Genomic DNA, 22,169 nt, shown 5'->3' with positions numbered 1-22,169 from the left:
TCACAGAAGCAGAGACTAGAATGGTAGTTACCAGGGGCTGGTGGGTGAGAGGAAATGGAAGATGTTGATCAAAGAGTACAGAGTTTCATTTAGATGGGAAGAATAAGTTCTGGAGAGCTACTGTATAGCATGGTGACTGGTGACTGCAGTTAGTAATGTATTGTGCTATGGCCTCAATGTATCCCCCCAAAATTCATATGCTGATACCTTCAAAGTGATGGCGTTAAGAGGTGGGGCCTTTGGGAGGAGACTAAATCGTGAGGGCAGAACCCTCCTGAGTGGGATCAGTAAGAGGCCCTAGGGAGCTTGTTTGTGCCTTCTGCCATGTGAAGATGCAGCCGGAAGGCACTATCTATAAAGGAAGGGGGCCCTCACCAGACACCAAATATCCTGTGCTTTGATCTTGGACTTCTGGTATCCAGAACTCTGAGCAATAAATGTCTATTGTTGATAAGCCACCTACTTTATGGTAATTTGTTATAGCATCCTGAATGGACTGAGACACATTGTATACTTGAAAACCGCTAAGAAAGTAGATTTTTAAATGATCTCACCACAAAAAAATAATTCATGTACCGTAATAGAAATGTTAATTAGCTTGATTTACTCATTATACATATATCAAAACATCATGTTGTAACACCATACATAAACTTTTCATTTGTCAATTAAAAAAAAAGAATCTGATGTTATAAGTGGTCGTATGTCTTCAATAGCAACAATATAATAAAAACCAAAAAATTTATTTGAAAAATTTAATATTTATCTTGGGACTTGACAGATAATAAAAAGTTGAGGCCAGGTGCATTGGCTCATGTCTGTAATCCCAGCACTTTGGGAGGCCAAGGCAGGCGGATCATGAGGTCAAGAGACGGAGACCATTCTGGCCAACACGGTGAAATCCTGTCTCTACTAAAAATACAAAAATTAGCTGGGTGTGGTGGCACGTGCCTGTAATCCCAGCTACTCGGGAGGCCGAGGCAGGAGAATCGCTTGAACCCAAGACTGCACCACTGCACTCCAGCCTGGTGACAGAGCAAGACTCTATCTCAAAAAATAAAAATAAATAAAATAAAAATAAAAGTTGAAAGCAATTCACTATTTCAAGTCCCTAGATTTAGAAGCAAAGTAAGGTTTATTTATTAGACTGGTACTGAGGGAGAACCTACCAATCATACATTTACCAGGTGTAACTGGTGAATTTGGGGCATGTGATTTGTCTTGCACCACATCTAGTTCTCTGCAAAAATAGTATCAGTAGTAACAAAAGTCTACTACAGAAACAATTCTCCCTAATTATTACATCTTTGTTTACATTAGGAAGCCTTAACTGATCTTCCAGCATAGCATTTTTTTTCAATTCAAAGAGTTTAATTCAGACATTATTGACATTTTGAGAACTCCAGAAAATGTAACTCAAAGCAAGACCTCAGTTTTCCAGACCAAAATTTCTGAGGAAAATATTCATCATGAACAGTCTTCTGTTTTCAATCCATTTCAGAAAGAAATTTTTACATATCTGGTAGAAGGATTCAAAGTATCTCTTGTAAGTAAATTAATTACATGGTGAATGTTCATTCACACAAGGAAATAGAGGTTTTACGTTGACTGTATTACATGTTTTCAAAATCATATTTCTTTGTACTCTTTCAGAGAGCTTTTTAAAACTTGGACAACTTGAATTTTTAATTATTGAATAATATATATTGCTAATTCACCCTTTCCAAAATGACTCAACTCACGCAGCATTGCTTTTAAGCCTCCAGCAGAGCATTTTATGTTACATTTGTGTGTGTGTGTGTGTGAATGTATGTGTGTGTGTACATCTATATACACACACATATACACATATATACACATACATACATACACACACACACACATATATAAACATATATATATATGTCTTTGCTATGGAAGTTCATTCTGATCCCAAATTTGATTTAGGATTAGAAACAATGCATAAGTTATATATCAAAAAATATTAAGTTTTACTTTGGCCAGTGCAGGTTCCCTAGCAAGACTCCATTTATATTTACCTGCTCACCTAGACCCTCTCACTGTGGGTCTAATCATTTCTCCTCCACTCACAAAGACGATGTATACCTAAGGCATATACAAGCCCCACCCCTGCCCCATACTGTCCTTGTTCTTGAAGAAACGCACATGGTGGTCTTATCCTGCAAGTCTGAGGTTTCACCAAGAGCCTTACAAATCAACTACTTTGTCTCCATCATAAAATATACAGGTTCAAAATGTGTATTCATGAAAAACACAGAGAATACTGTGTTCTTATGGGTAATATTTTCTGTTCAAAGTATACTATCTAGATATAATGAATAGATGCTATATGTTTATTCATCACTCAACAGTGACTGAGGGTTCACATGCGTCAAATGCTACATGCCAGGGTGGAATACTGAAGAACACATGATACCCGCTACTAGGGAGAAGAGTCGAGTCTGAGAGGGGAAATGTGGTGAATTTCCTCTTCCGAGTGTTGTCGCGATTTGTTCATTATTCAAACCTCAGCTGAACTATCACTTCCTCAGGGAAGCCCTTCTCTGAGCCACCCCCAACACCTGGTGCCTCTCCCTGGCACATGCCTGCAAAGCCTCATGTATTTGTCCTTTCACTGACCTTGCCATAGAGTAAAATCACATCACAGTCATCATCTTGTGCAATTACACACTCATGAGCGAGGCACCGAGCACCACCCCTGCTAGGTGGCAAGCCCCAGACATGCAGAGACCTCTGTTTTTCTCAACACTTAGTCAAAGGACAGAGCATGGCTTGCCTGACGTGCAGCATTCCACCCGACATGGAGCATGTGACACGCTGTGAACCTTCAGACACTGTTGAGTGATGAATATATACAGTATTTATTCATTATATCTAAATAGTGTACTTTGAACAGAAAATGTTTGTCTACTCATAAGAACACAGTATTCTCTATATTTTAGATGAATACACATTTTGAACCCGTATATTTTGCCATGGAGACAGAGTAGTTGATGTGTAAGGCTCTTGATGAAACCTCAGACTGGTAGGGTGAGACCACCATGTGCATTTTTCACTTGGTGCTGGCTACTTATTTGCCAAATTAATAAAAGTTCTAGGACAGTGGTATCCAGTTTCTTCAAATACGAAAATCCCTTTATTTTCTGTGTATATGTCTTGTTTTAAGTTTTAAATTTTTTAAAATACTTTTTATTGTGGTAAAATATACATAGCAGAAGATTTAACACTTTAAATTGTACAAATCAGTGGCATTAAGTACATTCAAATGTTGTTGACATCACCATTATCTATTTTATGAAGACCCCTTTTAGTTCCAGAAATGTTCAAAAAGTTCTCAACCAGAAAACACACACTCACACTCCAAACATACAAGATAGTGATTTTATTTTAGTATCTATTGTTTAAAACTATACAGAATGACAAACAACTAATACTACAGCTCCAATGATACTTTTAAATGGTTCTGGGCCGGGCACGGTGGCTCACAGCTTTAATCCCAGCACTTTGGGAGGCCGAGGCGGGCATATCACCTGATGTTGGGAGTTCGAGACCAGCCTGGCCAACATGGTGAAATCCTGTCTCTACTAAAAACATAAAAATTAGCTGGGCATGGTGGCAGGCACCTGGAATCCCAACTATTTGGGAAGCTGAGGTGGGAAAATCACTTGAACCCGGGAGGCGGAGGTTGCAGTGAGCCAAGATCATACCACTGCACTCCAGCCCGGGCAACAGAGGAAGACTTCAACTAAAAAAAAAAAAAAAAAAAGTTCTGTACTAGAGTAGCAACAATACTTCTTTTATACATACTAGAAACATGAGAATACATCTATATGGGAGACCTTAAAAGCCAGACAAACGATAACTCAGCACACCTGTGGGTCTGTAGACCCTTACAACAACCCAGGAGTTCACACAGTGGGAGCACGGAAGGCAATCCTCTTTCACTACTACCTAAAAGAGGATCCTGCCACAACGGGGAAAGAAAGGTGACTATGTCCACCCACATCCCAAAGCTCTCCATACCTAAAAGTTATTTTGTCCCACTACAAATTAGACGGGAAGCTGATAAACATGATATTTTACACTTACACATTTTTGCACACACATGAAGGAAACAACACATTGTCAGGCTCACTTTCTCTAACAAGCAAAGTTGACATATATAAGTTGTTGCGATACATAAAAGTCAAGTCCATTAGCTAAGAACTTGGGGTCAATGCCTCAATAAAATAACATACTAAGTCTTCCTTAACTATTTTTACACAAATACCCTTTTTTTTTTTTTTTTTTTGAGATGGAGTCTTGCTCTGTCACCCAGGCTGGAGGCAGTGGCATGATCTCAGCTCACTGCAGCCTCTGCCTCCTGCATTCAGGAGATTCTCCTGCCTCAGCCTCAGCCTCCAGATTGGCTGGGATTACAGATGTGTGCCATCATGCCCGGGTAATTTTTGTATTTTTAGTAGAGATGGGTTTTTGCCATGTTGGCCTGGCTGGTCTTGAACCCCTGACCTCAGGTGATCCACCCCCCCCCCACCTCGGCCTCCCAAACTGCTAGGATTATAGGTGTCAGCCACTGGGCCTGGACACAAATATACTGTCTTAATCATATTCTTTGAAGACTCAGCTTAAATGTCACTTCCCAGATGAAGCCCCTCCCCAGTTTTCCCTGGCAGAGTCACCTGTTAGTTGTCACACAGTACTTTATTTGCACCTATTCTTGTCAGCATTCCCACCATGTTGTCACTTGTCTGTCTCCTACATACCCCTAGTACATAGCTGGAACTTATCAGGGTGTGTTAAATGGCTGACTATATCTGTATGCATTTGGAAAGATAGCTTTGGGCACAGAGAATCAGGTTCACATTTTAACATTATCAAGATTATCTTTGCATCAACATAGATTTTATCAGTGAAATGAGGCTTAAGAGTACACCTAGGGGAGAGAATACCATAGTGGATAAAAAATAAGGAGAACAAAAGATGAAAGGAAGAAAGGGAAAAAGGGAAAGAATATATGAAAGAGGGAGGAAAGAAAGGATGAGTGAAGAAATGAAGACAGGAAGGAGGGAAGGGAGGAAAGAAGGAAGGAAGAAAGATGGAAGGAAGGAGGGAATAAAATAAAGGGAAGAAAGGAAGGATGAAGGAATTAAAAAAAGAGGGGAGGAAGCATAGAGCGATAAAAAGAGAGGAAAGGATAGAGGCACACTTGCTCCAGCTCAGAAGAGAGCCATCTGAATACAAGGGAAAGATCAGTAGGTCTCAGGCCTGCTTCAGAAAAGAGACTTGGAAATCTAAGACCTCAAAATATGAAATGACTACAAGAAAACATTGGGGAAAATCTCCAGGATATTGGTCTGGGCAAATTTTCTTGAGTAGTACCTCACAAGCACAGACAACCAAAGCAAAAATTAACAAATGGGATCACATCAAGTTAAAAAGCTTCCACACAGCGGCCGGGTGGGGTGACTCACGCCTGTAATCCCAGCACTTTGGGAGGCCGAGGTGGGCAGATTATGAGGTCAGGAGTTTGAGACCAGCCTGACTAACATGGTGAAATCCCGTCTCTACTAAAAATACAAACATTAGCTGGGTTGGGGGCCCACGCCTGTAATCCCAGCTACTCGGGAGGCTGAGGCAGAGAACTGCTTGAACCTGGGAGGTGGAGGTTGCAGTGAGCCAAGATTGCACCACTGCACTCCAGCCTGGACGATAGAGTGAGACTCTGTCTAAAAAAAAAAAAAAAAGCTTCCACACAGCAAAGGAAACAATCAATAAAGTGAAGAGACAATCCACAGAACAGGAGAAAATATTTGAAAACTATGCATCTGAAATGGATTAAGAACGAAAATATATACAGAGTTCAAACAAGTATGGGGAAAAAAATCTAATAATCCAATCAAAAAATGGGCAAAAGACTTGATTAGACATTTCTTAAAAGAATACAAATGGCAAACATGAATATGAAAGGTGCTCAACATCACTAATCATCAGAGAAATGCAAGTCTAAACTACAGTGAGAAACCATCACACCCCAGTTAAAATGGCTTCTATCCAAAAGACAGGCAACAACAAATGCTGGCAAGGATATGCAGAAAAGGGAACCTTCATACACTGGTTGGTGGGAATGTAAATTAGTACAACTACTATGGAGAACAGTTTGGAGGTTTCTCAAAAAACTAGAAATCAAGCTACCATATGATTCAGCAATCTTTTCCAAATACTGAAAGGAAATCAGTATTTGGAAAATCAGCTCCACATTTGCTATAGCTCTGCGCACAATAGCCAAGATTTAGAAGCAACCTAAGTGTCCATCAACAGACAAATGGATACAGAAAATGTGGCACATTTACGCGATGAAGTACTATTCAGCCATGAAAAAGGAATGAGATCCTGTCATTTGCAGCAACATGGATGGAACTGGAGGTCATTAAGTGAAGTAAGCCAAGCACAGGAAGACAAACATTGCATGTTCTCACTTATCTGTGGGATCTAAAGATTAAAACAATTGAACTCATAAATATAGAGTAGAAGGATATTTATTAGAGGCTGGGAAGGATAGTAGGGGGTTACTGGGGAGGTGGGGATGGTTAATGGGTTAAAAAAAAAGAAAGACTGAATAAGACCTAGTATTTGATAACACAACAGGGTGATGATAGTCAATAACAATTTAATTGTGCACTTTAAAATAAATAAAAGAGCATAACTGAACTGTTTGTAACACAAAGGATAAATGCTTGAGGGGATGGACACCCATTCTCCATGATGTGATTATTATGCATTGCATGCCTGGATCAAAACATCTCACGTACCCCATAAATACATATACCTACTACACACCCAAAACCATAAAAAGAAAAAAGAGAAAAAAAGAAAAGAGAGCTGTAGAGGTATGCTCCTGCTTGCAGTTCTACTGCCGGACACTAGTTGCATGAAATCCAAGATCTACACGTTAGATATCCTGGTTTTTAAAGAGCATTAAATAAGCAGTAAAGCAAGATTAGCACAGAATACACAATGGGTATTTAACCAACAAGTGGAAACAGATTATGGCAAAGGAAGCTCAAAATAATGATGCCATTCATCAGGTAAAAACAGTATACTTCAAGTAAGAATAGAAAGACTTCACATACTTTAAAAATTTGTCTTTGTTCTATATTTTGGTACAACTTTATTTATGTACTGAAGTTTCATGAATTGAATTGAATATTTATTTTCACAAAATCATTCTGAAAAAGTCTAACTTTGGGGTGATGGGTCCCTGAAAGTTCTTAGCTGGCTAAAGCTGAAGACCTTAGGTCTGACCAGATGCCCCAGCTCACTGAGTGACAGTGAACAAACGAGGACCTGGGGACCTGGGAAAACCCAAAATACTGAGACTTCACACTGAACATCAGTGGCTGCTCACAGCACAGAAAAAAGTGAAACCCAGACATGACGTCCCTTCACATGGAAGAAAGCAGTATGAAATAGTCTTGTCTAAACAAACAAACAAGCTCAAACCTAAATCTAACCAAGGCTTTTGATCTAATTTCCAATTTTTAGGAAATACAGGAGTTAGAGGAATATATCACATTACGCCAAAAAGATGTAGTCAGCCACATCCAGACTGAAGGAAAGAGTGGGAGAGAAAGACGTTTTCTCAATAAATAAGTTTTGAGGGGGGAGAAAAAGAGAAATGGAGGGGAGTTTGTTGATTTCTTTAAAAGTCTACTGCAATGTGTGGAGCTTACTTGGATCCTGATTAAAATATTTTGTTAAAAGAAAATATGACATTCACAATACAATTGGCAATTTGAACACATGGGAGATCTGATGACGTTAAGGGATTGTTGTTAGTTTTTTAGATGTGGTAATAGTATTGTAGTTTTGTTTAGAGAAGAACTTTTATAGAGATACATACGGAAATGCTTAGAGATGATTTTGTTTCTAATATTCGCTTCAAGTAATATCAGGGGAAGGTTCAGGGAGTATGTAACGAATTGGCTATGAGTTGATAATTGTTGAAGATGACCATTAGGTTCATTGTGCTATTCTGTTTGCATATGTTTATCTTTTAAATTCTTTGAAAAAAAAAAACAAAAACTAAAACCAGGAGGTCGTGATGCATCACTTATCACTGTTAAAATCTTACAATGTCTTGTTTTTAAAGATGACATAAAATACTCTGAAAACTTATTCTAATAGCAATTCTCCAATTTTTTTTTTTTTTTAATCTTTTCCTGGTGGAGCTATAAAAAGGACCACTCTCCATTTCTCCCCATTTGCAGACTGGATTTGGGTGGCCAAATCTCGGAGATACCTCACCTGCTGTGTGAGAAGTAAGATGCAGTCCTCAGTCTGCACTCTGGGCTTCTCTTTGAGTTTTCTCCCTCCGAATCAGAGATCACTGCTGTCCCAAACTATGCAAGGGGAATTTTCTCCTGTGCTGAAGAATTCTGCAGGAGTTTCAGTATTTCCATAGGAATACAGCTGTTTGTGCTTCTCACACCCTGAGGAGTTCCAATCTTCCCTACTCCCAGCTTAAAAAAATACAGACTTTAAACACTCCTTGTGTCCACATCTAAGAAGGGCAGAGGAAAGCCATCAATCTCTACCTTAATTTTCAAACAATTTCAGTGTACACTAATTACATTTTCACTTCACAATCTTTTCATATCATACATCTCTGTAATCTTTAGGAGGAAAGAAAGATGGCCAGACAGGCCAGGCCACAGTCACTTAGAAGTCTAGAGGGAGTCTGACATACCAAGAGGTGCTTTATTTGAGGTATACAAGGGGCTCATTTAATACAAGTAACTTTCTACTTCTAACTTTTTAGTGGCCTTCCAAAATTTCAAGTGTGCTCCACACAGGTAAGATTTCACTAATCTAGAAAGATCCAAAGTATTACTGCCCTCAGAGATATTTCTTTTTTAAAAATGTGTATACATTTAAGTGCAGTTTTGTTACATGGATATACTGCGTTGTGGTGACGTCTGGGCATTTAGAGAGATTTCAATGAATGTGTTTAATCCAGCAATGCTACTGGAGTTAATATGAGATTATTCAATTAGTTAAATATATCATGCTTAAGATGCTATTTTAAAGTCTTTTAATTATGACAACAGTGGATGTAGCAGTGAAGGGCGTGGGCTTTGAAATCTGAGAGACCTGATTTTGAATCCTTGGTCCTCACAACTTATGACCCTTTCTTAACTTCTCTAAGCTTCAGTTATCGTTTAGAAAAAATGACGATACATATACTCAATTGAGGGTTTTGATATCATCAGCAGTGAAATTTTATAATATAAATGTCTGGTCTTAGTGGTTAATAAAGAATTTCAGAATGGAACTACCACCATTGGGATCTCTCTTCTGCACCAGAACATGGGAAGATGCTGAGTGGTGAGCCTCCTCACCCCATGTGGCGGCACCCTTCACAGTAAAGAGCTGTGGACCCAACTGCGAAAATGCACCAAAGCATTTTGTTCAGAACTATCTGCACCCAGCAGCAGGCACTCTACTTCAGTATGAACCAAAGAATAATGGGGTCCCAAATGTTTTCATGTCTGACATCTTTTTCTCATCAGATCTCATTTGTGCCAACTTTGACTCAAGTTTGGAAAAACACCTAAGGAGTGAGCCTGAGGACTCACAGTTCTGAATATTGACCACTATTCCCCAAATGACTTTCCCCATCATGAGGGGTAATCGGCACCCCAGTGGTGTGATTCATCTTGAAGATGTCCTCTGGTCATGTCACTGCCTGCATGGATCACTGGACTTCTGGTAGAAGACTTACTCCCTTGAAAACCTGCCTCAGTTTGTAAAAATGGACATCACCCTATGACATCCTGAGTAGGTTTCTAATGGCTAATGAGAAATAGTTAAAACCCTTGGAGATCTGTGGAAAAAGGGTACTTGTGGAAACTGACAAAACTTCTTCCTTTGTATTCCATTTAGTTATTAAAATGAATTTTCTTAAGCAAAATAATAAATGCAACCTTTCACCTAAAATATTGGGGGAAAAGAAACAAAAGAGAATGATACAGAAGATAGTGCAAATAAATCCAAGGTACTATCAGGTAAGATGTTGCCTAGTACCCCATGCCATGAAAAGTGAAGGTAGATATAAATCTGGAAGAATACGTTGGCACTTTTTTTTAAGCAAAATCTCTTGAGATAATCTGTCCTATTTGCAGTGGTTTTGTTCATTTCAGTGGAGCCTATTTCTCTGCCACATTTAACAGTCCTAAGTACAAATCCATTATTTGAACAGTGGAGGAGAAACTTCAATTAAATTCAGCTACAAAGTTAATCTTCATTTTAATTGAACAAAAGAGCAGCTCTCATAGGCATTCTTTAAAAAAGAAAAAAAAAAAACTACAGCAGCTACTAAGAAATGGAAGATACAACCTTCACTTATTTGTTTCTGGGTAACTTTCTATTTTGTTGGTCTTTTCAATTTTATTTGTCCCAATATACCCCTCTAACTGTGCATGTTCTGTTCACTCAGTAGACTTTCAGTGTCTAGTACAGTGTGTGTGGAAGGATTTTTTTCCTGTCTCCTTCAGGACATCGCTCCATCAGCCAGCTCCTCAGTGACCCCTTTCTTCAACCCTTCCCTTCTCTTCGGTCTTTCTCTCAGCTATGAACATGCTTAAACCTTTTCATCTTAGTGCCTTCCTTGGCCACACATCCACCTCTGGCTGTGGTTTCCTTTCTAACCCTCTTCTCATATTCAGTTCTCCAATGGGTGGTCTATATTTCCTGTCTTTCTTTCCTCTCCTATTCAAAATGTCTTCAACTACTTGCAATCTGGGCTTTTCTTTCACTACTAAAATTAAGTCTCCCTAGGGACCCCAGTAATTTTCCAAATGGCAAATCTGGTGGCCATTTTTCATGCTGGATCTTTTAGCAGCAATGTTCACTCCCTTCTTTCCACTTGAATCACCCCCCACCTCCCATCTGTTCTTCTTGACGTTCCTTTTCTTTTTTTGAAGATAAGGTCTCACTCTGTCACTTAGGCTGGAGTGGAGAGCAGTGGTGTTAACACGGCTCACTGCAGCCTCAATGAAATGATCCTCCCACCTCAGCCTCTGGGAGCACAGGCATGTGCCACCATGCCTGGCTAATTTTTTTGTTTTTATTTTTTGTAGATAGAGATGAGGGGGTGGGTCTCACCATGTTGCACAGGCTGGTCTCAAACTCCTGGGCTCAAACAATTTTCCCACCTCAGCCTCCCAAGGTGCGGGGATTACAGGTGTGAGCCACTGTGCCCACCAGACATTCCTTCTCTGTGGCCTGCATAGTCTTTTTCCTTGAATGTTTGTATTCTTCATGGCTGAATCACCTTGGGAAAGCCTACAGGAACATTCCAACTCCCCTGCCTTCAACCTACATAATTACAACTTAGGAATTGAGTAGAAATTCCCAAAAGCATCAGGAGATATTATCAAATAGAATATTGTGTTTTAAGAAATTTTAAAATTCAGAATATACTAGATATGTATGTAAGCAACAGTAAAAATACCTAATAAAACAAGTCTTATTGTTAGCATGACCTACAGAAATCAAAATCTGTGCTGGTTAAAATTGCTACAATGCTATAGTAAAGCTTGCTATTGCTGAAAACTATACTGATGATTTTCAGGAATGTCAAAATGCAAAATGTTGTGTGGGAACACAGCAATATTACATCAGAGTGACCTTAAGGAATGAGCCATCATTACTTGGTATTATGCCATTATTATTGAATGTATTTTTATTGGTATTTTCTCTCACTCTAAAACATACTTCCAGATGATCTTTTGTTTGTATTAAAAAGGATGTCATTGTAAATAGTACAAAGAACATATCATCAGAAAAGCTAGGCTGAAAATAATGAGGAATCACCTTCGTCTGGTTTTGTATTCTCAAAAAAAGGAAACTTCGATAATCTCTTCAGAAAGTCGCCAGAAATAAAAATAAAAATAAAAATTATGGCCTTATCCATGAATGAACTGAATTGGATACTATTAAATTGAAGTAAAAAGCCCTCTGATATTTTTTATTACCTCGTGATGCTTTTCACATCATTTATTTGCTATAAGGTTCAATCAAACTTTTACTATGGTGGTGTATTAAATTTCATTTCACAGCAGAAAAAGTTCCATTTAGGAGCCACAGAATAAATGTTTTTCATCTACATGTCTCCAAGCATACTCCTAACAAAGAAAACAAACTTATGAGGTCATCTGAAAGATCACCTCATTCGGCAGTTAAATTAAATCTTTTTAGCCACTAATAATGCTATATTTCTGGGTTAGGGTGAATTTTCAAGTTTTTGATGAATGTCTTTATAGATTATTTAAGGGATGTTCCAGGCTAAGCTGTTTTGCTAAGAAACAGCTATTTTAAAAGTTATTTATTTATAATTTGAAAACTAGCCAGTATGTTGTCAAGTGTGATATAAATATTCCCTATCTGAAGAGCAATATTTTAGTCTCTTTTCAGGACAGCATTACTTTGATTCTATCACTACACTCAACAGGGAGTTAAATGAAATTACTTTTACTCTATATTTCCCTTATTTGGTCTGTTGAAGCAACAGCAGTATCTATTTAAAGAGGAGTTTGACCAACAAGCCTAGCTGATTGTCCTTCTGGGAAGCTGACTGGAATCCACAGCGCAGAAAGACATTAAGGCTGGCATTTCTGCTATTTACACATCCTTAGTCAACAGACATGTAACCTTTGCTTAGTATAGGAAGATTGGCAGGTAGAGCAGTGCAGAAAAACCACAAACTTGCAAACGGGCATGATAAAATATTATGAAATATCATATGGCTGAGGTTAGTAAATGGTGATAAGCCTATGAACATGATTAATTACAATCAGTTGTATGAAGATCTGTCATATAAAGATCCAAACTTAATTAGAGGCAGTCATTCTGTCCTTTAGCACAGCAGAATTTCCCAATTCACAAATTACTAAAATACTAAAAAGGGTTCTGGATGAAAGGATCTGATATTTTCTGATATCTAGAAGTCTGCACACACATCAGTCATGTGAATGACTGAAATACAAGACTATGGATAAATGTTCAATCTCTAGATGGCCCAGAGGTGAAAAAACCTCTTTTATATCTAAAAACAGGGTGTATCCTAATTTCGGTCTCTTACTTCTCATCAGATATGGTCTACAATCACAAGAGGAAGCTCAGACGAGGGTGTATATCACTTGCCAAACTTACTTAGACCTACAGTCCCATTCATCAAAATGACTAGAACCACTCATCATACACCATCTGTTGGTGGTGGGCCACCAGTGTCCTTATTACAGCACAGCGTCCTGCTTAACTTTAGGGGTAACAGGAGAGTTGTCCTGATGCCAGCTTTGTAACATCAGCACACAGGAGGAGTTGGAAGCCTCAGACTCTGGGCCAAGGAACAAAGGTATGTCAACAACGTTACTGCCTGAACCTGGAACAACATTAGCATGCAGTAATGCTGTCATTAGCTAATTGCTTGGCCTTTCAGTGTTTGTGCCAGCTGGCCATGACTGATGTTCCTACAGGTTTGTTCTCAAGCATGACATATTTCATTACAGATTCATGATGTGTGATGCAATAGAGTTTGGCATCCTGGATTCTTCAGACTGTGTACCCCAAGAAAATAGTTTGTGTTACTTCGAGTTGACTTCTTTCATGTTAGCAAACCAGCTAGATCATGTTCTATTATTTTTAAGCCTCCATTCCAGCATGACACAGTTAGCACCTTTATGAATTATCACTCTGTTTGTCAGCCCACACCTGTGCTCCAAACTCAGCACAGGAGCAACGTCTAAAATATCCTGCCTGCATCTTGTCCATTAACCATTTTGTGAACAAGGCTACTAAGGCTCAAGCAATCTCAATAATAAAATTCCCCATTTTCACTCATCTTTCATCATAAAAAGTGTTTTTGAATTCCGGGATGTTGGACAAAGGTGGGCACAACTCTCTCACTCTTAGTCTCCGCTGAAGGACAAGATGAAAGTTAGATTTTTTTTTTTTTAAGTCAAGTAGACTTAAAAAAAAAAACCTTCTCTTTATTCCAGGTTTCGAAATCAAAACACAGTAAATTACTTTCTTTCTGAGTAACTCTTTGTCAGGCGAGTCAGAATTTCTTTTTCTTCTTCCCGTTGACATTTTATGCTGATAGACTAGATCCAGATGGAATTCCTGGCCCAATCCCCAATTTAGCTTCCACTGCAGCTCCTGGAAGGGACAATGGAAGATTAAACCTGGGTAGACTCACTAATAAGTGAGTTTAAACCCAGGGATTAAACCCAAGGAATTTAAGAGTTTAAACCCAGGGGTTTGAGAGTGAATGCTGCTTTTATTTCATTTGTTTTATACACTAGAGTGAAAACGGCCTGGCTGCTATCCTTTCATAGATGAGAAAACAATGATAGATCGCACATAAGTGACTTTGTCAGAAGCACAGGTTAGTGGCAGGGCTATAATAAAAAACCAATTTTCTTGTGTATTGGTCAAGTCACAGGGAGGGGCGTGGACAAAAGTCTAAGAAGTGTGATTGAAAATTCTTGAAATTTTCTAAACTTGGTTTACTTAGCTGAATAAGCCAGCCTTTCACATTCTGGGCTGCCTGGCATTATGTGGTTCTTATTTTTTTCTGAGACCCCTCCTCTCAAGAACCAATGAAATTTCCTCTTTGAAAGACTTTGAAAACCCTCAGAGGTGGACGTACCTCAAATCCCTGGTTTTACTGCCTAGGTCTTCACAATTCACACCTGGGTAGGCCTCAAGTGTTTTGCTGGAAATACAGTGAGATCGTGGGGGGTGTTGTCTTCTCTCAAGTATTTTGTTTGCCTCTGTCATCTCCCAAAGCATGAGCACCTGGAGGGCCAAGACCAGGTCTGCTGAAAGGAGCTGTGGTTGTGCCTCTGTCAACGCCATGGCAGAGCTCAGGAGAGCCACCTGACAGCATTGATAAATGGCAACAGCAGACAGTCAAGTCCCCTGCTCAAGCCTCCATTATGTTTGAGTGAACACAAAGAGAGGAGGCACCAGGCTGATTTCTGAGGAAATATACCAGAAACTTATCTCAGTCCTCCGACGAGGATAATGAGGGTGGTGATGAGGACAAATGAGCATCTCCTACATGCTCAGGAGTATATCAGGGGTTCCATGCACTCCCTCTAATCCTCTCAGCCACACTGTGAGCTGGGTACTGTTACTCCTATTTTGCAAATGAGAAAAAAAGGAGGTTGACTGGCTGGTTCAAGGTCACACAACACTAAAGAGGTGGAAGCAGGAGTCAAATCCAGATCAGTCAGAATGAAAAGCTGTTTTGTCTTTAACTTTGTCTTTAACTTTATCTCTTTTGTCCATTTGAGCTACAAAGTCAAAATTGATAGCAGCACTTGAATTCTGAAAAACTGGAGAGTCTTGTTTTTGGAAAGAGCTTACTGAGAAGGTAATTGCCTGTGACTACAGTGATAGATGCTATATAGACAGACTCATAGAGAATGAGAGCATATATTCTGAGACTGTGTCTGATCACTAAGAGTCACCTATTGCTGGAGTCGGGGTGAGGGGAAGGTGACCATATCAATGAATAAAGAGGTATCCTTAGATGCCCGAAAGCAGGAGGCTGGGAATCAATGCCTCTTGTACTCAGCACATTGTAGGGCATTCATCTGTCAAGTGCAAAGAATAGAACAAAAATCTATTATTATTAGTTTAGAGTTGGCAAGATGACCTTTGGAAACACACAGGATCCAATAAAGACATTCCTTTCAAGCTACTATATTAATGTTTCATTCATTCATTCATTTAAAAAAAATTTACTGTCTATGACATGCAAACACTGTCCTAAACATGGGGGCATGGGATGTGTGTGTGTGTGTGTGTGTGTGTGTTTACATGTGTGTGTGTGTCAAGATGCATCCCACACAGATATTGCCTCCAAGGAACTTACAGGCTAACACATTGCTTCTTCAACTTAAGAGAAAATCTCTGCCCCTACCCCACCACCATAAAAAATACACTATGGTTTGGTATGCACATGCACAACTGAAATTATCATAAAATGCTTACCCTTAAAACTCATCATATACTCTGGTATTTACTAGTTTAGCCTATACTAATTACTCTAATTCAGTGAGGACAGAATAGTTTGCATGACAGAATGATATGGTAGCTCAAATAAAGTAGAGATTTGCAGATATGTGTAAGTGTGTGTTAACATAAGCATGATTGTGTGGAGACATCAGGGAAGAAATCAAGCCAAGCTTTTCAGATGATGAGATTTTGGATTGGGCCTTAAAGGGCAGGCAGGATGAGGAGCTGAGCAGCATTCCAGTAAGAGGGGTCGGCATGCATAAACGCATGGTGGCAGACAAGAAACCTGGGTTCATAGAGGCATGTGGTGGGAGTAAGATCAGTTTGGGCCAAATCAAGGAGTGAAAGAGAATGAAATGAAAGTTTTGTGCAAGAAATGTAATGGACTGTGTTTAGAGAACTGTGTTAGGATTGTGTTTAGAGAAGATTCACAGATGAGATCAGAGGAGGAAAAATCGGTGACAGGCCCCTTATTCTTCTTTTTATTCACCTTGAGGACACCCCACCTCACCATGTGCTTCATGGAGCAAAGGCCAACCCTGGCTTTATCTGCATGGGAAGCAAACTGAGAATTCTGCAGAGGACATAGGCAGGACGATGGGCTCAGGTAACCCAAAAGCGCATATGGAGTAAGTGCTTGGAAATATTGAATGAAATATAACAATTTTTTTTTTAAGTACATAAATGAGTTCACAAGAAAGGCAAAAGGAAAGGAAAAACAGGAGGGAGTGAGGTAGCTTAGTGGCTGTCCAGGGACTGTTTGTTTCATTATCCTAGAGGCTTTTGTTGTTGTCCACCATGGGCCCTGAGAGGTGGGACATAGAAAATAAGATGCCTTACATAAAGTCTGGTCCTAAACAATGGACTAGGGAAAAATCTATGCACCGTTAAAAGAAGATGAAAAGATGTTCCCAGTGGTCTCTGCTTAAGTTCTATGTAAAATAACAAGAAAAAAAAATTCACGTCCAAGAATTTAAAACCACAGGCCAAAGTCTTACAAGTTTGGGATATACATTTGTGTCACCTTCTAGGTGCAGAAAGTCACCGAATATTTGGCCCCGGACAGCAGTAACTCTGGGCAACAGAAGGGGCAAAAGCAAAACTGTGCTGGAGAAACACTCCCACAACCGTGGATGCAAGGAGAACTCACAGAAAAAGAGGCTCAGTGAAAGAATTCACAGTGAAAAATTTCAAAGTATGTAAAAAGCAATCCATCACAGGCAAGAATTAGCAGGCACAACAAACAGAAGAATTAGCAGACACAACAAGTAGTGATGTAACAGAACAACAATCTAAAGACACATTCAAGGTGATTGAAGACATAAAAGGAAAGTTGTAATCTTAAAAAAGAAACAAAATACAATGAAAATAAGAAGCCTAAGTAGACTTTCAAAGAGAACTAAATAGCACTTCCAGTAATAAAAAATGTAGTCATCAAAATTAAAATTCTCACTAGGTAGGTAAAACAGATTATATAGCCTAAGAGAACATTAATGAATTGGAAAATAGATCTGAAAAAATTACTCAGAATGCAGAAGAGACAAAGAGGTAGAATAATAAAAGATAGGTAAAAAGATATGCAATGTAGCATAAGAAAGTCCAATTTACATCTAATAGAAGTATCAGAAAAAGAGAAGGGGGAAAGTGGAAAAATGACGACATTCATATAATTAATAGTTAAGAATTTTCCAGAATTGATGAAAAGATATAAATCCTTAATTTAAGAAGCACAAGAGTCTCAAACAAGAAAATAAAAATAAATGCACATCCAAACACAGTGTAGTGAAACTTCAGAGTACCAAAGACAAAGAAAAAAACTATAAAAGTAAACAGGGAAAAAAGTAAAGAATCTACAAACAAATAACAAATTCACTACAGACTCTTCAACAGCAATGGTAAGGCAACACAGTGAAATAAAGATTCAAATGTCAGAGGGAGAATGAATGTCAACTTAGAATTCTATTCCCAGCTGAACCATCACCGATAAATGAGGGAGAAATAAAGACATTCAGATGAACAAGACTGAGTAATTTACCACCCACTGATTCTTACTTAAAGAACTGAAAAAGATTCACTTTGGGAAGAAGAAAACTGAGTTCAGAGGGAAGGAGGAGGATGCAAGAAGGAACTGTATTCATTATTTATTTTCTGCAGTTTTTATGTTTTGAAATAAAAATATAAAAGAGACACAGATGACCCCATTAGCTTGTTTAGAACACTTTGCTTGGGAAAGGTGAAATAATGATAAGACTGGACAAGAACAAATGCTATTAAATGTCCCCATGAAGCAATAAAAATAGAATAAAATTATTGACTTATCCATAAATATTCATGAATATGACCTGAGCATCTTTTGGGTACAAAGAGCCATTCTGCAGAACAAGTGAAAGATATTTACAAAGAAACAAATCTAAAATTTGTTTTTGTGGAACATTTTTATTTCCTTTTTTTTTAAAAGTTGGCTATCTGGATATTGCAAAATCATAAAGAAAACCTTATGATTTAATTTAAAGTTGTACATAATCTGCTCCACACAAGCTAATAGGTGTAAAATTCTGAGTTAGTCTTTTAACAACAAAACTGAAAAATACAGATTCCTGAGTAGTTCCCCAAATAGTAAATCTATACTTCCAAGTTTTTGAAAATTACCTTTGCCATCCCCATACAAGTTGTATTTAGTTAAGAATAATAGAATACAATTTTGTGATTTGATACGAACCCACATAAATTCAGGGTTGTAAAGCATTCAATGTCTTTGTAAGAGAAGCTAACTCAACAAGAGAAATAGTAGAGGACATTTAATAAAATTCACCTTAAAAGTAGTCTAGATACATCAAAAATAACACCTATTGTTGCAGCTACAGGACAAAATGCCAAATGCACATTCACACTTCTAGAATCAGGTGACAAGCCTCTGAATCCATTCACATTTACTGGCCTACAAGTAGGCAAAAATAAGGACAGAAAATTACTAAGCATTTTTCAGCAGACAAGAAAAGAATATGGAACAGAAGCTTACATTTCTGCCAAAAAATCAAAGGGGAATAAAAAGGCCAGAGTTGGGGGCTCATGCCTGTAATCCCAGCACTTTGGGAGGCCAAGGTGGGTGGATCACCTGAGGTCAGGAGTTTGAGACCAGGCTGGCCAACATGGTGAAACTCCATCTCTACTGAAAACAAAAATTAGCTGGGCGTGGTGGCGCACTCTTATAGTCCTAGCTACTAAGGAAGCTGAAACACAAGAATTAATTGAACCCAGAAAGCCGAGGTTGTGGTGAGCCAAAATTGCACCACTGCACTGTAGTCTGGGTGACAGAGCAAAAAAGTCTCTTTTTATAAAAATCAGTAATACTAAAAACTGATTAGGTTCATCTCTTCAGCTAAAAACATCAAGTATGTCTTCTTGGCCATCAACACCCAGCAGAATCCTTCACTCTAAGCACATAAGGAAGATTTCCTTATGACAAGAACTTACACTTTAAAATTTTTTCTTGTTTGGGGACATTTTAGTTGTATCATAGAGAGGAACAAAAATGTCTACTTCTATTAAAAGAATGCTATGGCACATGTACATTTTTCAGACCTAATCCTTATTCCAAGAAGAAAAAACAAACTCCACGCAAACAAATTTCAACCTGACTTGAGGGAAAAAGTTAAATCCAAACTATTTTACTTCATAAACTCTTAAAAAAACAGTAAACTATTATTTTGGAAACATGGATGGTTCAAAAGGTGTCAGGACCTAGCTGTGTAAGCATCTCTTTGAACTTTTGTACAACTTCACAGCTCCTCAGGAAAATTCATTAGGATACACAATTTCAAAGAGACTAGACCTGTCATTTTTGCACTTTTCTAGGGCTACAGGGTGAAATGAATCTTTATTGTGCGTCACCACTCTCTCTTTAAACTGACCCACATCCTCTGAAATGGAGGTAGCTTCCCTCCCTCCACCAGGGGAGGAGTCTGGGCTGCTTCAGGGGTTGGAGGCTCCAAGGATCAGCCCTGTTCTGGGCAATGGGACTTTGGATACTTGAAGTGGCTGATTCAAGTTACAGGAGAGTCCTGTGTTGGTTTGTTTTAAGAAGTTAGCAATAGTATCTGCAACAGTGTCTTTACATGAAGAGGACCAAGGAAAGATTTACAATAAAGTACAGAGGGGTTCAGATGTGGGTTCTGAAGCCACCTAGTTTGAGTTTAAATCAACACTGTGTGACCTTGAGTATTTACTTAACCTTCTCTGTGCCAACTTTCCCCATCTGTAAGCAGGAAATAAGTGCTGTCTACCTAAGGTCACTGCGAAGATTAAAGGAGGTAATAAGTTGCGCACAATGCCTAGCACATAGTAACTACACCACAGATATCAGCTATTAGTAGAAGTAAGAGGAGCAGAAACACAAAAACATGAGTGAATGGAAATAAAGGTCCTGTAGTCAGGATGAATTTAGATGATTTAAACTGTAAAAGCAAGAAACATTTCCCATAATTATGGAAATTCAATAAATGAAGAGAATTTTATGAACAGAATGGATAAACGTAACATCCACTGATCTAACAAAAATTTTATTGAGCAAAGTTTGTAACTTTCAGGTAAACACACTTAACAAACGTTTATGAATTCTGATTCCCAAACCCTATGTTGTAATTGTTGTAAAGGTCATTTTTAACAGATGATGGGCATCATCTGTTACATACTTTCAGAGACATGTATTGCAGGCTTAAGAATACTGTATTTAATTATTTTAAGTTATAATTCTGCAAAGCAAACCTCTGATTATCTTCTTATTACCCCAGTAACCTCATAGGAGGTACAAAGTCACACTTCACAGAAACAGCTGCATCACTCTGAATTCTTTTCCTTTTATTTTATTGTGTGTGGCCCTGCCAAGGTGAGAAAACAAGAAATCTGAATCTACCAACTGCACTTCCTTCCTTTCTGACTGTCCTTTGGAGAGATTCAGTGCTCTTTAGAGCCCTGTTAGAGCAATTAACATAAGGCGGACTCATGCCTGCCTTATTTTCTAGCAGAAGCATCTGCAACCAAAGACACTGACATCCAAGGGCATCATGTGTCTAACGAGGGAACTAAAGGTAAGTCAGTCAAGAATGTATTGTCTTTCACGTTTTAGAAATGGAAATGGTGTTTCTGAACGACTCATCGAAACACTTCCTCTGACAATATGGTACCAAGCCCTTAACTTCTCAAACTCGAAGTCCACACAGCCACTTGGACAAAATGATTTTTCTTGTCATCTACTTTAAAAACTGGACAAAAGATTTTGCCATATATATATAAAAATGTATGAGATATATATATACACACATACATATATATATCACAGAGACTCTGAACACAATTTTTCTATGATTGATCCTTCTTTGATACTTCTTCTTGTTAAATTATGCTTATTAGTCCCAAATGCAGCAGCGAAGCATGCTACTGAATAGTATTTGCTGAAGATTGTTTTAAAATCCTTGACACTCAAATTGTTTCTCTTAGATCAGGGAACCTAACTATTATCTTTCACACATTACCTATGATATTAAAGAACCTTTACAAACTAGAAGAAAAGCAATCCATCTTTTGTTAGAGTGTTTAAATCTAGTATAACAGCATACAGATGAAGTTTCAAAGAGGCAGGTTCCACGGCATGTACTCACCAGGGGCTCTGCCATAATGATACGAATCTTGCGTTCGGCCTGAGTGGTGAAGTTGACAAATAAACTTTTGAGGACATATTCTCCTGGTTTGCTGTCTGGGTCCACATTGATGGGTAACATGGTTGGCGGCCCTTTCTCCCTGTGCGTGCCAGAAGCAGGCGGAACCGGAGGCTTGATGTAACCGTTGCCAACGGGAGAAGCTGAAAAACAGAATGGGCATTCTTACCGGCTGAAAATAATGTCATAAATATTCAGATGGACTGTGTTAAACCATAAATATCAGGATATGAATCGTATCAAGAAAGGCACACTTAATATGATAACCTGGCCTTATTCTTTGGAAATGGTGTCAGAATTTTATTATTTTCATTATACTATGTGTGTGTTATACCATATTTGGTCATC

At 38.5% G+C, this 22,169-nt stretch overlaps 1 protein-coding gene across 3 annotated transcripts in view; it reads right to left on the bottom strand.

The window, feature by feature from the left end:
• The window catches only part of FRY (FRY microtubule binding protein), a 274,917-nt gene that overhangs the window by 200,775 nt on the left and 51,973 nt on the right, over positions 1–22,169 (bottom strand). For all 3 annotated transcript variants that reach the window (XM_037986846.2, XM_007960079.3, XM_073013220.1), the window contains exon 2: positions 21,765–21,964. In XM_037986846.2, the coding sequence (XP_037842774.1) occupies positions 21,765–21,964 (200 nt within the window). The remainder of the gene's footprint in view (positions 1–21,764; positions 21,965–22,169) is intronic.

Source organism: Chlorocebus sabaeus, chromosome 3 (assembly GCF_047675955.1).
Source record: "Chlorocebus sabaeus isolate Y175 chromosome 3, mChlSab1.0.hap1, whole genome shotgun sequence".
NCBI classification, from domain to species: domain Eukaryota; kingdom Metazoa; phylum Chordata; class Mammalia; order Primates; family Cercopithecidae; genus Chlorocebus; species Chlorocebus sabaeus.
The sequence above is the reverse complement of the archived record's forward strand: the minus strand, read 5'-3'. Positions and strand labels throughout refer to the sequence as shown.